Raw genomic sequence first — 12,127 nt, 5'->3', positions numbered from 1 at the left:
CTTGGCACTCAACGGGCCCCTTCTTCCCCTTTTCCCTTTATTTTTTCCCACACTTGTTCCTCTTCAATCCACCTTGATTACTCCCTTTCCCCATATTTGGTCCTTCCACTAAACATGCCCTAACAATCTTTACACATTCCCACAATCCCCTTCAAAAATCCCATCATAACTTTTACACAGTCCCAAAATGCTTTTCTTCCTACATCCCTACATAAGGAGTCCTGTGCTGCTCTAGGCAATCGCCCCCTTTTGTTTGCAAAGTTTGCTGATGAGAGTTTCTCCATTGACTCACCTTGGTGCATTTCACACCAAGGACAATGGTCTCATCCTTCCCCTTGGATGATCTTAGGAAACGGGCAACTCAGTGTTCTCTGATTTTCACTGATTAGGTTTTTCCACTGATTGCATTACTAGGGTACCTCCACCTATCATTGTTCCTGTGATCCTCGCTTGGGCTTTGTGTTTAATTTGCTTAGCATTAGTCAGATAACCTAACAAAGGATAATGTGGTCCAAGTTTCAATCCTATGTCTGCCAGAGATGGCGACTCCTTTTCCATGTCTTGGAGTCTTTGTTATTGCAGTCATCTTCAAGGTAACATTGCAGCATCGCGAGCTGTCAAGAGGAGCGGCTTGCAAGGAAGGGCTTCTTGGGCCCCTGAAAGCACTATGCTGGAGTACCACCGTACAGGTAGAATGTTTGGAGGGACATGTTGCCGAGAAGGTTATACAAATGATTTCTCAGGACCTTCCTGACTATCCAAATGTGGGTGGGTTAAAATTTGGGCAGCAAAATAGACTTCTCTGGCACCAAGGAAGCCCCTGTCAAATTTAAGATGCTGTGCTCCAGTTGACAGTGCTACTTAACTGTCTTTAGAAAATGTTTGAATGCTATTTTTTAACAGCAGAACCTCAGGTTCGTTCTTTTAAATGGCTGAAAGTTTCTGTTTTGATTGTTCTCTCCAGAAAAAAGTTCAGCCTGAGGTAGATATGCCCTACTGTTGTCTTTCACTCTTTCTCCTCCCTGATATGTAGCCCATATCTGTTGCACCCATTTTATTTCTTCTTTCCACCTCCCCCACTTTTTTCCCAAATGTCAGTAATCCAGCCAACTCCCATTAGTATTAACCACTGCCTTCACAGAATAGATGCAAATACCTTGGGAATACACATGCTGCAGCATCTATTCAAGGTATTTTGCCCATATAACATTTTTACAGCCAAAAAATGGACAATGTATCTGCCTTTCTGAGTTTGTCTCTAATGAGATGCTCTGGAAACTGAGGGTATAATTTTATGGGGTTTGCGTAATAAAATGGAAAAAAAAAATCTTTCAGAAATATGTGTAATAGTTTTCCCTGTAGGACGCTTGTGTTACAGAGATAACACATTAGTGTTCGATGAGTCCCATATTTAAGCTCTGATGTTACTATATTATATGTAGCTTATAATCTTGTGGTATGAATGAGTAGAAAGGGTTGGTAGTGGTGGACTCTGCCTCCATGAAGAAAGAAAATGAGATTGATTTCTACTTTAATGTCTTTCCCAGACACATCATTTTGTGCTGTGTTGCATAAGCAGCATGATCTTAAGCATGAAGGGAATGAATCACATCTTTACATCAACTTAATATCCTGTAACTTAACACAAATATTATAAGCCTCAAAAATATGTTGAAAGGATTTTATAAAAACACATAAATATTTTAAAATACTGTAAAAAAGTGAATTCAGGCCAACAAAAACAGTAAAGTGTAAAGTTCAGGCTTCTGTTTCATTCTTACTGTGCAAAGCATGGGGACTGAAGTAGTTGGAAGTAGGAGAGCAAAACAGCAATGCTGTCACTTGTATGGTATGGTAGGTCATTTGGTCACTGGGCTCATAGAGACATGAAGGAAAGCCACCTCTTCCAAATGAGCCTGCCCAGATATTAATTAAGGTTGTAATAGGATTTTTTGATGTAGCAGTTTTGAGGACTGATTTCTACTGTTCAAAGGGGCAACTATGACAGAAAATTAGGAAAGGGAAGAGGTAGTAAGATGGAATTCAGACAGATGATTTCCCCCTTTCATTGTGCCTAAAGAGGATGTAAGTGAAAGGGTGTAGTTCCATCCCTCATCTTTCCAGTGACTGCCGGATTTGTCCAGTTACTTGAATACCATTAAGTGCTGGTTGCCTCAAGTTTGATGGGATTTGCTGTGGTGGTTTTTTTTCTTTTCTTTCCCCTTTGGAAGGTCAAAGGGGGAAATATTCTGCATAAAACCACTACCACTTCATTCATACCTGTCCGTCTTTATAAGGTTACTCTACTCTTCCCTTTACTTCATGTTTCCATTTAGTCCTTTGATGTCTATGCATCTTATTTTCCTCAGTCTGGAAAACTTCATCAGAATTTGCTTCCAAAACTGGCTACAATTAGAACAACTTCCAACAGCAGAGACCGCTGTAGCCATAATAGGTTCATTTGACATTTTGATGTTTTGTTAGAAAGCATTACCCTGGGGATTTAAAAACAAAGCCCAAATCCCCTATATGTAAAACTGGTTTAGATCCCTTTTTACTAGTTAGACCAAAGTTTGCAGCAAACTATATTATTAGTGTACAGTCAGGCATCTGATTAGAGGATAGTCCAGGTCAAGTGGGCTGTCTTCGGGTTTTTTCCAAATGGCATGCATCTCTGCAGTGCTTTATGTAATTTCCAAACGTATGTCTGAAAACAAAGACTTCCTTGAAAGGTGTTTACAAATGTGTATAATGGGAGAAGAACAAGAAAGTCTTTTCTAGATCTGTCAAATACTGGTAAAAATTTGAGGATCAGCTATTTTTTTTCTCAGTCCTGAGGTATGTTCATACATTTATACCACCTTGTACAGTGATACCCAAGCACGTGCTGAATGAGCAATTTTAGACAGTGGACACAACACAGTTGTGTCAGTTCGGGAATCAGGCTCAGCTAAGCGGTCCTGTTGGGTATCATAGCAAGCTAGTCTAATTAGAAGACTCTGCTAATGTGATTATATTCCTTGAAGTATCTCACTCAGTCTGTTTAAACTTCCTCAGGTATCTCTACATGACACAGTGCTCTGTAGTCCCACTTTTAGATTGCTTTTCACATTCTCTTTATTTATTTCTCTAAGAAGGCAATCTTTTGGTTTTATCCTAGTAGCTGATGCTTGTACTTTTTTTTTTTTTTTTAATACTTCTTGCTTCTAGGAAGGGTTTGTTTGACATTTGGTACTAGATGAACGAATGTTTTTCAGGACTTGAAATGAGAACAGAATAAGCTTCAAGAATATTTTGAGGGCAGCGCGAAGAACAGCTGCATATATGATTTTGGGAGAGCATGTGTGTGCCAGTGTCATTTCATGGATCAAGTACCAAAAGTGACCTCTGACAAGTAACACCAGCACTGTTGTCACTTTAAAAGTGTAAGAAAAGAACATAAACAGATACAGTGTACGATGAAATGTGTACAGTATTAGGAATTGGCGCTGGGCAGGTGCGGGGGAGTGTGGTGTTGGTTCAGGAGCAAGGATGAGTTTTCATACGATAGGCTCCACAGTTTATAACATAGTTTAAAAGATTATTGGCAGTAGTTGTGGTAAATATTATAGTACTGTGTGTTTTTAATATGGATTTTTGCCCCCACTGCACACTAACCTCTCTTATTTTACTGTTGAATTTGTTTCTTGTTGAGTATTTGTCTTCCGTGTTTGGAGGATGGGTTTGTTTTAAAGGCCTCCTGAACTCTCTATGAAATAATCTGTGGGGATTTTTTTAAAATATATATTCTTAGTACATATGGAAAATATCAAACTATCAACTCTCTTATCACTGTTGACTTCCCTTCTGGGTTCACTTTTCTTGAAGTATGGGCCTTTAAGTTGCAGCAGAAAGCTATTACTCAAAGTAAAGTTGACTGACCCATTAAAAGTAAGTTTAGATAACGAGGGGGAGGATAGGAGAGGATGGAAACATACGCATCCCATTCCCAAATTTCTCTGGTTTCAGTGCCCGTTCTTGACAGGAGGGGAAGCTATATTCCCCACTAATGCATGCCTGTTGAGTAACCTGCCTTCTTTCACTACCCTGGTCTCCTCTCTTTGCCTGTGGTGAACTCTCCCTTGACTTACAGCAGCCCTCCTCAACCTGGGGGAGGAAACATAGGTCTGAATGAAGGCAGGCATTAGGTTTTTAAGAGGTGCGTTGCCCCTTCCTGCAAGGCAGCTGGAGCGTAGTGGGCTAACACTCCAGGAGGTAGAAGAGAGGACAGGCATATGGCATGAGGCAGGATCAGCATATCTGGCCAGTCAGTGAGTTAGCATTGTCCCCTTAAAAGACTGACATGGTAACCTGACAGGTATGATTGAAGACCCTCAAATCATTTGATTTATGCTGCATTGGAAAACTAAATTGATGAGTGTAAAAGTCATAAAAGGGAGGGAGGAGAAGGGGTTGTTCCAGTCTTCCAAGTTTGTCAGATGACATCCATTTTTGCCAGTGCTCGCCTTTCGGTAATATCATGACAAATGAAAATATTTCCAGGTTATACTGTGGAAGTTGATTGCACAAATATTTTGGCTGAGTGCAGTGAATTGCCTGGCCAGCCTGCAGAACAAAGGAGACCTTTCCTAGCTTGGGGCCATCCACTGGGAATGAGATTGAGTAGCATCACTTCTCAGGGAGGCTTTCAAGCACTTACAGCCTCAGCAAAGGAATTTTTCTTCGCCTCCTGGGTGCATAATAATAACTTGGGTAAAATTGGAGCATCTGAGCCCACAGTTTTGGCTGCCCCTGCCTCTGTTATGCTATGGCAGTATGGCATGGGCTGCCACTTGGCTCATTTCTTCCAGTCTTGGCTTCAACTGTCAGGGACAATGGGTCACTCAGAGGGGTCTAAGAGTAGCGTCAGAACAGAGAAAACTGCCAGCAGCAGTTCTCTGTGCGTTATCTTCTCTTCCATGCACTGGCCATGGTCTCCAATAACAAGAATGAGCAGTGAGTAATGAAGGAGGGAAGAGACCCGTCAGTGGAGGAGAAGGCTTCTTGATGCCTGTACTAGGAGAAGGGGAGTGGCTCTAAGAGCAAGGCAGAGTCAAGAAGAGCTCATGGGACCTGGGTTTCAGGATGCTGATCTCCAGGGGAGTGACCTAAAAGAGAGTGTTTCTATTCATTTTTACATTGCTCATCTTTTCAATCCCAGTGTGATTGAATGTGGGGGCGGGTGTGTGTCAGGGGTGTTTTCTGTTTCCTCTGCTAATACCATGAAGCCACTAAGCCATGAAAGTCATCCATTGTGTGTCTGCTGTCACATCAGCCCAACATACCTCTGTTCTTTTGCCTAGGAGGCAAACAAATTCTGTGTTTTTCTTCATACAGCATAGATTTCAGTCATGTATGGACCCAATGGAAGGTCCTTAAGCACTTCTGGAGTAGGAATAAATAAAATTATATATGCTCCTTACTGAAACTTTTCCTAATAAATGATGGAGATAATTTCTCATCTTGAAATGCAGGCTATGCTGCCCTGCAGGGTATGCTAGTCTTTAAACTATTTCCCCCCACCCTACTGCTAGTCAGCCATCTAGCAGTGAAGCCACATGAAAGAGGAATTCTGCAGGGCTGTACCAGCCTCTCCTCCCACTCCCATCAAAGAGATTTCAGTGGAGTCTGAACATTTCTTTCACTGAATTGGGTGTTCTTGGGTTGGAAGCTATCTTTCTTCCACTTTGTCTCTTTTTTTGTGGATGTAGGCTCTTGACGGCACTGTACTTTTATGTTTGTTTTCATTATTTTCCTATTCTTCATGTAAAGCAACTTTCTTAGACACAGCTGGGGTTTCAAAGTTGGGGAAATGGAAAATAAATCTCTAAGGCCACAGGCTTAGGTGTTGATTCACAAACTGTTTAACTTGACTGAATATGCTTTTCCACAAATTAAAAAACAAACTCTTGTCCTGTGCCAACAAAGGAAGAGGAGTGCTAAAGACTTAGGAATCCTTTTGTCAGCCACAGATCTTCTGGAACCAGAATATACAGATACTTTAATAAATGTGTTTTTATTTTATCCAGGGGAAAAGCTAGAAGTAGGAGTTTGAATGTGCAAAGTCAGCTATTGTTTTAGCACTGCAGTCTGTCACCCCACACAGCACCTTCAGCCATACTCGCATCATATGTTTTCATTTGGCAACCTTCATAAGAAGAGGAATGAGTGATGCCTGCATACTGTTTCACTTAGCCAACCAGCGATTCATTATTATTGTTTTCAGTAAATGCATAAGTTAAAATTTAAAGAAAAAAAAAAGTGCCACTGCCCTGAATCTTAAAATATTTTAAGAATTTCTGTTAAAACACAAGCAGCTTAGCAACAATAAACCCAGAGGTTGTGACCTCCTAATTAAACTGGTGATCTGATAATTAAAAATAAGCAGTGAGGCTAAAGTGAGTGTTTAAAGAACTTGAAGTATTAAATGTGTAAGTTACAAGTGAATAGTGCTTTTGTATATTCTCTAGTTAAATGTGTGTTTTTCAGCAGAATCTTAAGTTTTCTCAGAGAATAAAGTAGTTTTAAATATTTATATTGTATAAATGTGAAGACATCCTTTCAGACAGTGCTGCATTGATGGGCATTCACTTAAGGTATTCAATTTAAGCTAGATAACACCAGTGCTTCTCATAGTAGTGTGGCTTAGCTGCAGCCTAGTGGGATGAAGTATGACTATGGACTTACTGCTGTTGACTCTGGCTTTTTGGAGGTGTTTTCTGTTGGACTCTGTTTTGGTGAGGAAGTCAGGGGGAATGTTTAAAAGCAGAAGAAAGGAAGGAGGAAAGGAACAGGGGTTGTTTTCAGCAGTCTCAGGGTTTGGCTGTGGAGAGTTAAAAAGATGAACTCCTTTCTCCAGTAGCCAAAGATCTTAAAGCCACGTGTCCAGATTAGGATGGAAATGATGGGAATCCCGAGCACAGTCCCAAGCCAGGCCCCTGGTAATCTGCATGTTTTGTTTCATGCGATACTGACTTTTGGCAACAAGGCTCATTTCAGGAATCCCAGCCCAAGCCACGTGTCCCTGCCCCAGCTCGCTGTTTCTGCTGGTACATTTCAGTGATCAGATTTGAACAGTTTGAGCAGTTCTTTCTGTAGAGGTAGCATTTAGGCCATCTCTGTCTCTCTGCTTTATACTGGCTTTGCCTTTATGGTAAACTGGATGTGTGAACTGATCTGGGTTACAATAGCTTTTTTTTACCCTGGGTTATGTTTTAGCCTTTCTTTGGTACGTGCAGCTGCACAAACAGCGGTGCTGCCCTCTCAGTTGCACTGGCACATGGGTGAGCGTGAGCAGCAGAGGAAAGGAGGATGAAGAAGGCTCTGTTGAAGCTGTCCATGGAAATCCTCATCAGGCCCCACGTGGACAAATGATAATGTGTAGTCTGCTGTTATAGCTGAAGGGAGAGATGAAGAGTGAAGGAAATGTAAGGAAAGGCTAGCAGAAATGAAACACTATTAAGTTATGTTTTGGTAAAAACCTTGCTGTTGATAGGATTGGATGAAAGAAGATTGTGTAATAAACCAATTTGCAATAACATCATGTGTTGCAAGGGGGATGGCCTGTAATTAGCAGTATGGCTGGGTGACAACATTGGTGTGATTTCATCTTGGATAATCAATTCAGTCTTGGGAATGACAGGCTCTCGTCTTTATCAGTGCTGATTTCTTGGTTTAATCATCCTCTATCAAGTAATGAAATGTACAGCTACACAGATACTGTTTTTGTGAAAGCAGTTTGTGCACTTTTGCTGTAGCACTTGTTATGCTTTAGCCAAGGAGATAATCCTGTTTATGGTGTGGGTGCTTGGCAGCCTCAACAAGCACACGTGTTTGTGCTTGCCTCAGAAGAAGCATATGGCTTTGGTAGCTCTGAAAGTGCAAGGTTTCAGAAATGCACATTGTCTCTGGCAGGGCTGCGGAGATTGGTTGTTTCTGAGAGAAACACCAAAGCTACTTAACTGTCAGCAGATATTTATACTGTGTGGCCCTGTAGCACCTTCTCACGTTCAGTATAAATTTACATTGAGTATTTCATGCTATCGTTTTCTCAAGAAGCTAAAACTGAATTTGAAATTGTTTTGCCGAAGCTGCCATAATTCCTTCAGCATTAGTACTAATACGTTGCATATCTATAAAAGTCAGTTTTTGTCTAAATCCATACTCTGTTGTGTATCTGTCACCTGTTCTCCACCTAAATGTACTTAGTTGAGTAACATTCACAACCTCACATAAGGGAAAGAGCAGCAGTTTTTATTGCTGATCCTAAATCTTTTGTGCTTTTGACGCTCTGCACATTTTATAAATATCATTATCACAATAGCTGTCCAGATAGCAGATGTGCTGTGGAATCAACTTGCTGTTCATATGGGTGCATCAACACTCACTGTTCCGATAAGACTTTTCATACTCCTTTCATTAAGAATAGATGCATCAGTATAGCTGAGGGTGCCACATTGTAGTTTGTGAGTGGGAATGAACAACTGGTTCAGGAATGCCCTAGGCCATTGTAGAAAATTCTCAAACAAAAAAAGTGAGAGATAGAAGAAATAAGTAATTTCTCAAGTGTCTGAGATATGTGGCTTCTGCTGGCAGATATTTGACCAAGGTGTTTAAGGCACAAATAGGTAGCTCACATGATTTTTTTAGAGGAGTCTGGTATCAACTGGAGCAAAAATCCATCTTAAAATCCCTTAATGATTTAGTTACTTGTGCAATATGCCTCTCTTTTCAGCCCCTTTGAATTCAGTTAAGCACTTTTCCATATGAATTAGCACTGTGACGCATTGCTACATATGGTGGGTGCCTGTTCCCATGAGTGAGAGTATTTCCATAGTGAAGTGCTAAATAATCAACAGTTTTGTTGAAAACCTAAAGCTAAACTTGCCCTTAAAGACCAGATAAGAAAAAGTAAGAATTATTCCTGCGAGTGTCTTGTAAACATCCAGGCTTCTACTGTGGCGTATATGTAAAAAGTCTCTTGAATTACTGGAGCTTCTTTTCTGATAAATACCATTATGTTCATTTCAAGTGAAATGAATTTTTATTTCTCATGTAAAGTACCAGGTGGCTTTTCTTTGGAAAATACTTCTTTAAGTTAAATTAAATGAAGTTTCCTAGCAGTATTACTTGATAACTGAAACAAGGGAAACTCTTTAGCTTGAAATGCTGTTACACTGTGATTCTGAATAGATAATCCCTTAAAAATCCCACTAAATACTAGGAAACAGGTGGATCCTTAGCGTGGTGTAGTGTACTCCTTTCCCTGCTCCTGAAAATTCAGGAAGGAAGCATGTCTGAGAGTGTGTACATGCATGGGCTGTGTTAATGTGCATAGAGCATCTGTGCCTCCCTGCTGGTTTCTGTCCAAATTGGGCTCAGCCAGGACTCATCTGCCTGTGTTGTGAGATTAAACAGGCTCAAACTCTTCTCTGACACCATGCACATTGCCTCACCTATTTGTATGCGCATGCCTTGCAAAAAACATGTGATGGTCTCAGAAAACCACTTTTGTTTGCCATTCACAGTCCTGCAACTGCTTCCCCACTGGTGGTTCTTCTGAGGTTAGATTTGCAAAATTTAAGGTGTGAGTACTGGCCTGAAAAGTATCTGAAATTCTGGTTTAAAAAAAAAACAACCATAAAACCATAAGTCCATAGGGATACAGTTTGACTGTCCAGCTCACTCTCAGTCACGCAAGATATTGCGCACATCCCAGGAGGAGCAGAATGCCACCACTGTCATTAAAGCAGTCTCCTCTGATGGTAGCCAGAGCCCTGCTGGGTTTCGTTTGGAAACTACAGCTATGGTTGCTGGAAGGGAGCTGAGAGCATAGTAATTATGGTGCTGTCAAGTCAGTTTGAAATATTTTGACACAAATGCGAGTTGAATCTAAGCGAACATCTCCATCTCAATGAATTTACTGAGGTTTAAGCAGAAGGCTGTCGGTTTTGACGTTGGTCTACTAACAACGGGGGGTGGAATTCCTTTTGCCTTTGCTTTTGCTGTTAGTCCTTCACTGCAGGAAAACAGTGCCCAAAAGTCATGTTAACAGACACATTTTGCATGTGTTCCACTGTGTTCAAAACTGCCATGCGTATGAACATATTTAATAATCAACCTGAGAGATGTTTCATCTCATCACAGCTATTCATGCCACTAAGTATTCCATTCAGCTTAACACTGCCAGGAATTATATCTAGGATATTCGCAATGTGTTATCTCCAATCCTCATTAGATTTTTTTGCATTGTTTGGATTCCTGTAAAAAGCCTGAAGTCAGGAACATGACGTCATTCCACCCAGCTAAGGTGCAATAATCATATAGTCAGCATGCTCAGAAAGTGTGTTGTGGAACATCTTTAAATCTTGCTTTGAAATTTCATATCTGAGGCGGGGACTTTATTTGAGCCTTAGCAGCTTTTAACTGCCTTACATTTAAGCTACTTGAAAGTCTGGCAAGCTTCTTTTCTTGTGATGTGTCTGTTACTGGAGTTCTTTATTAATGTAAAGGCAGACTATTTTAAACTTTAATTTTTCTAAAATTCAATCATAAATACAAAAAAGGTCAGTCAGACACAAACCATTCAACTGATGTATCTTGCAGAAAACCCATTACTTCTAGACAGGCATTGCAAAACTGTGATTAACTGTGGAACTTCCTATAAATGTGCCAGATAGAGTTTGTTATTCACAAACCAATTTCTTGCCTTTGTTGGAATAAAGTGAAATACCCTTTTTTGTTCTGCTGCTTTTTGTATTGCTTGAGATTACCAAGTCTTCTTCACCAAGTGGTATCTCTTTAGATGTTGTTCAACACTACTTCCACATGTGTTGTTAATTAAATATGCTGGAGTACAGATTACTGACGGAATGTTCCCTGAAGTATTGCACCCATCTCTGTCCATCTGTGGTCAGCACTGAAGTAGCTGAACTGGTGGTATGATCCTTCCTTCATCGTCCTGTTCCTATTGAAAGAAGTAGAAGAGGTTGGCTTGTTTAAAATAGGCTATAGGGGTCACAATTGCCGTCTCCAAGATCATTGAAAACAAAAAGAGAGAGAAAGAGGAAGTTTTTTACTCTAAATAAACCAAAATGATGGCACAAAAAGTAAATGCCTTATCTGACCACAGAAAACTGTCTGCTGAAAATCTGTGAAAGGGTTTCTGACAGCCTGAATGTGAGAGTCTGCATCTGCCTTCAGATAGAAGCCATAAAGGCAGAACATGTGGTCAGTTTGGGCTGAATAACATGATGTGGACACTTATGGAGACTGGAGTTGAACTTACTGACTCGTGATTTCACAGTGTATCCTAGAATGCTTGCATATTCTTCATATTCTTTTTTTTTTTTTTTTTTTTAAAGTGTCCAAAGTGCTTTACAATATCAATGCTACAATTCAAAATGCTTATGTTAGGAAGGACAGGAGGTGAAGAAAAAAAAAATAATATTATGATCAAAGGAGCAGTGATGAGTCAGGAATTTTCTACTACAATTCCTTGCTTGTCAGAGGAACCTTCTGTGGCCGCCTGCTTACCTTGCCTTGTCCACTCATTGTATACATTATCTTTATTGTGAAATGAAATTTATTTGTCTCGTGATCCCTGTTAACCCAGTGGAGCTTGCTTCCTTGTATCTGCAGTGTGCATTAGCTCTTGATTCTTAAAACTACATGGCAGTAATTTCCTTCCCCCACTTCAGGCAAGGGTGTAAGTTCATGTTGTCAGCTTTGTAACGCACAAATTGTGCAGCTCCTAGATGATGGAATAGCTGAAATCATGGTTGTAATTCGTGTACCTGTACCTGAATATCATACCCATCACCAGTGTCCTTTGCTTGGTTTCATGCTTTAGCAAGCCTGTTTAACAAGGATGAACGTAAATGAGAGATTCAGATTTCTCACTCAGCAAACAAGATCCTAGCTTCTCTTGGCTAATGTTCATCCTTCTATTGTTTCCTTGTCTCTGCAGCTTCCTATTGTTGAAAAAATAAGGATCATTGCTCAGAAGGTGTATGGAGCTCAGGATATAGAGTTGTCTCCTGCTGCGCAGTCACAAGTTGAACGTTATACCCGGCAGGTGAGAACACCA

At 40.4% G+C, this 12,127-nt stretch overlaps 1 protein-coding gene across 1 annotated transcript in view; it reads left to right on the top strand.

Moving 5' to 3' along the window:
• MTHFD1L (methylenetetrahydrofolate dehydrogenase (NADP+ dependent) 1-like) overlaps positions 1-12,127 on the top strand; it is a 153,331-nt gene that overhangs the window by 95,750 nt on the left and 45,454 nt on the right. Inside the window, exon 25 of the mRNA XM_010581930.1 lies at positions 12,008-12,115. Coding sequence (XP_010580232.1) covers positions 12,008-12,115 — 108 coding nt within the window. The remainder of the gene's footprint in view (positions 1-12,007; positions 12,116-12,127) is intronic.

Source organism: Haliaeetus leucocephalus, unplaced genomic scaffold (genome assembly GCF_000737465.1).
Source record: "Haliaeetus leucocephalus isolate CR32 unplaced genomic scaffold, Haliaeetus_leucocephalus-4.0 Scaffold819, whole genome shotgun sequence".
In the NCBI taxonomy this organism is placed as follows: Eukaryota; Metazoa; Chordata; class Aves; order Accipitriformes; family Accipitridae; genus Haliaeetus; species Haliaeetus leucocephalus.
This window is presented reverse-complemented; position numbering and strand designations above follow the sequence as displayed.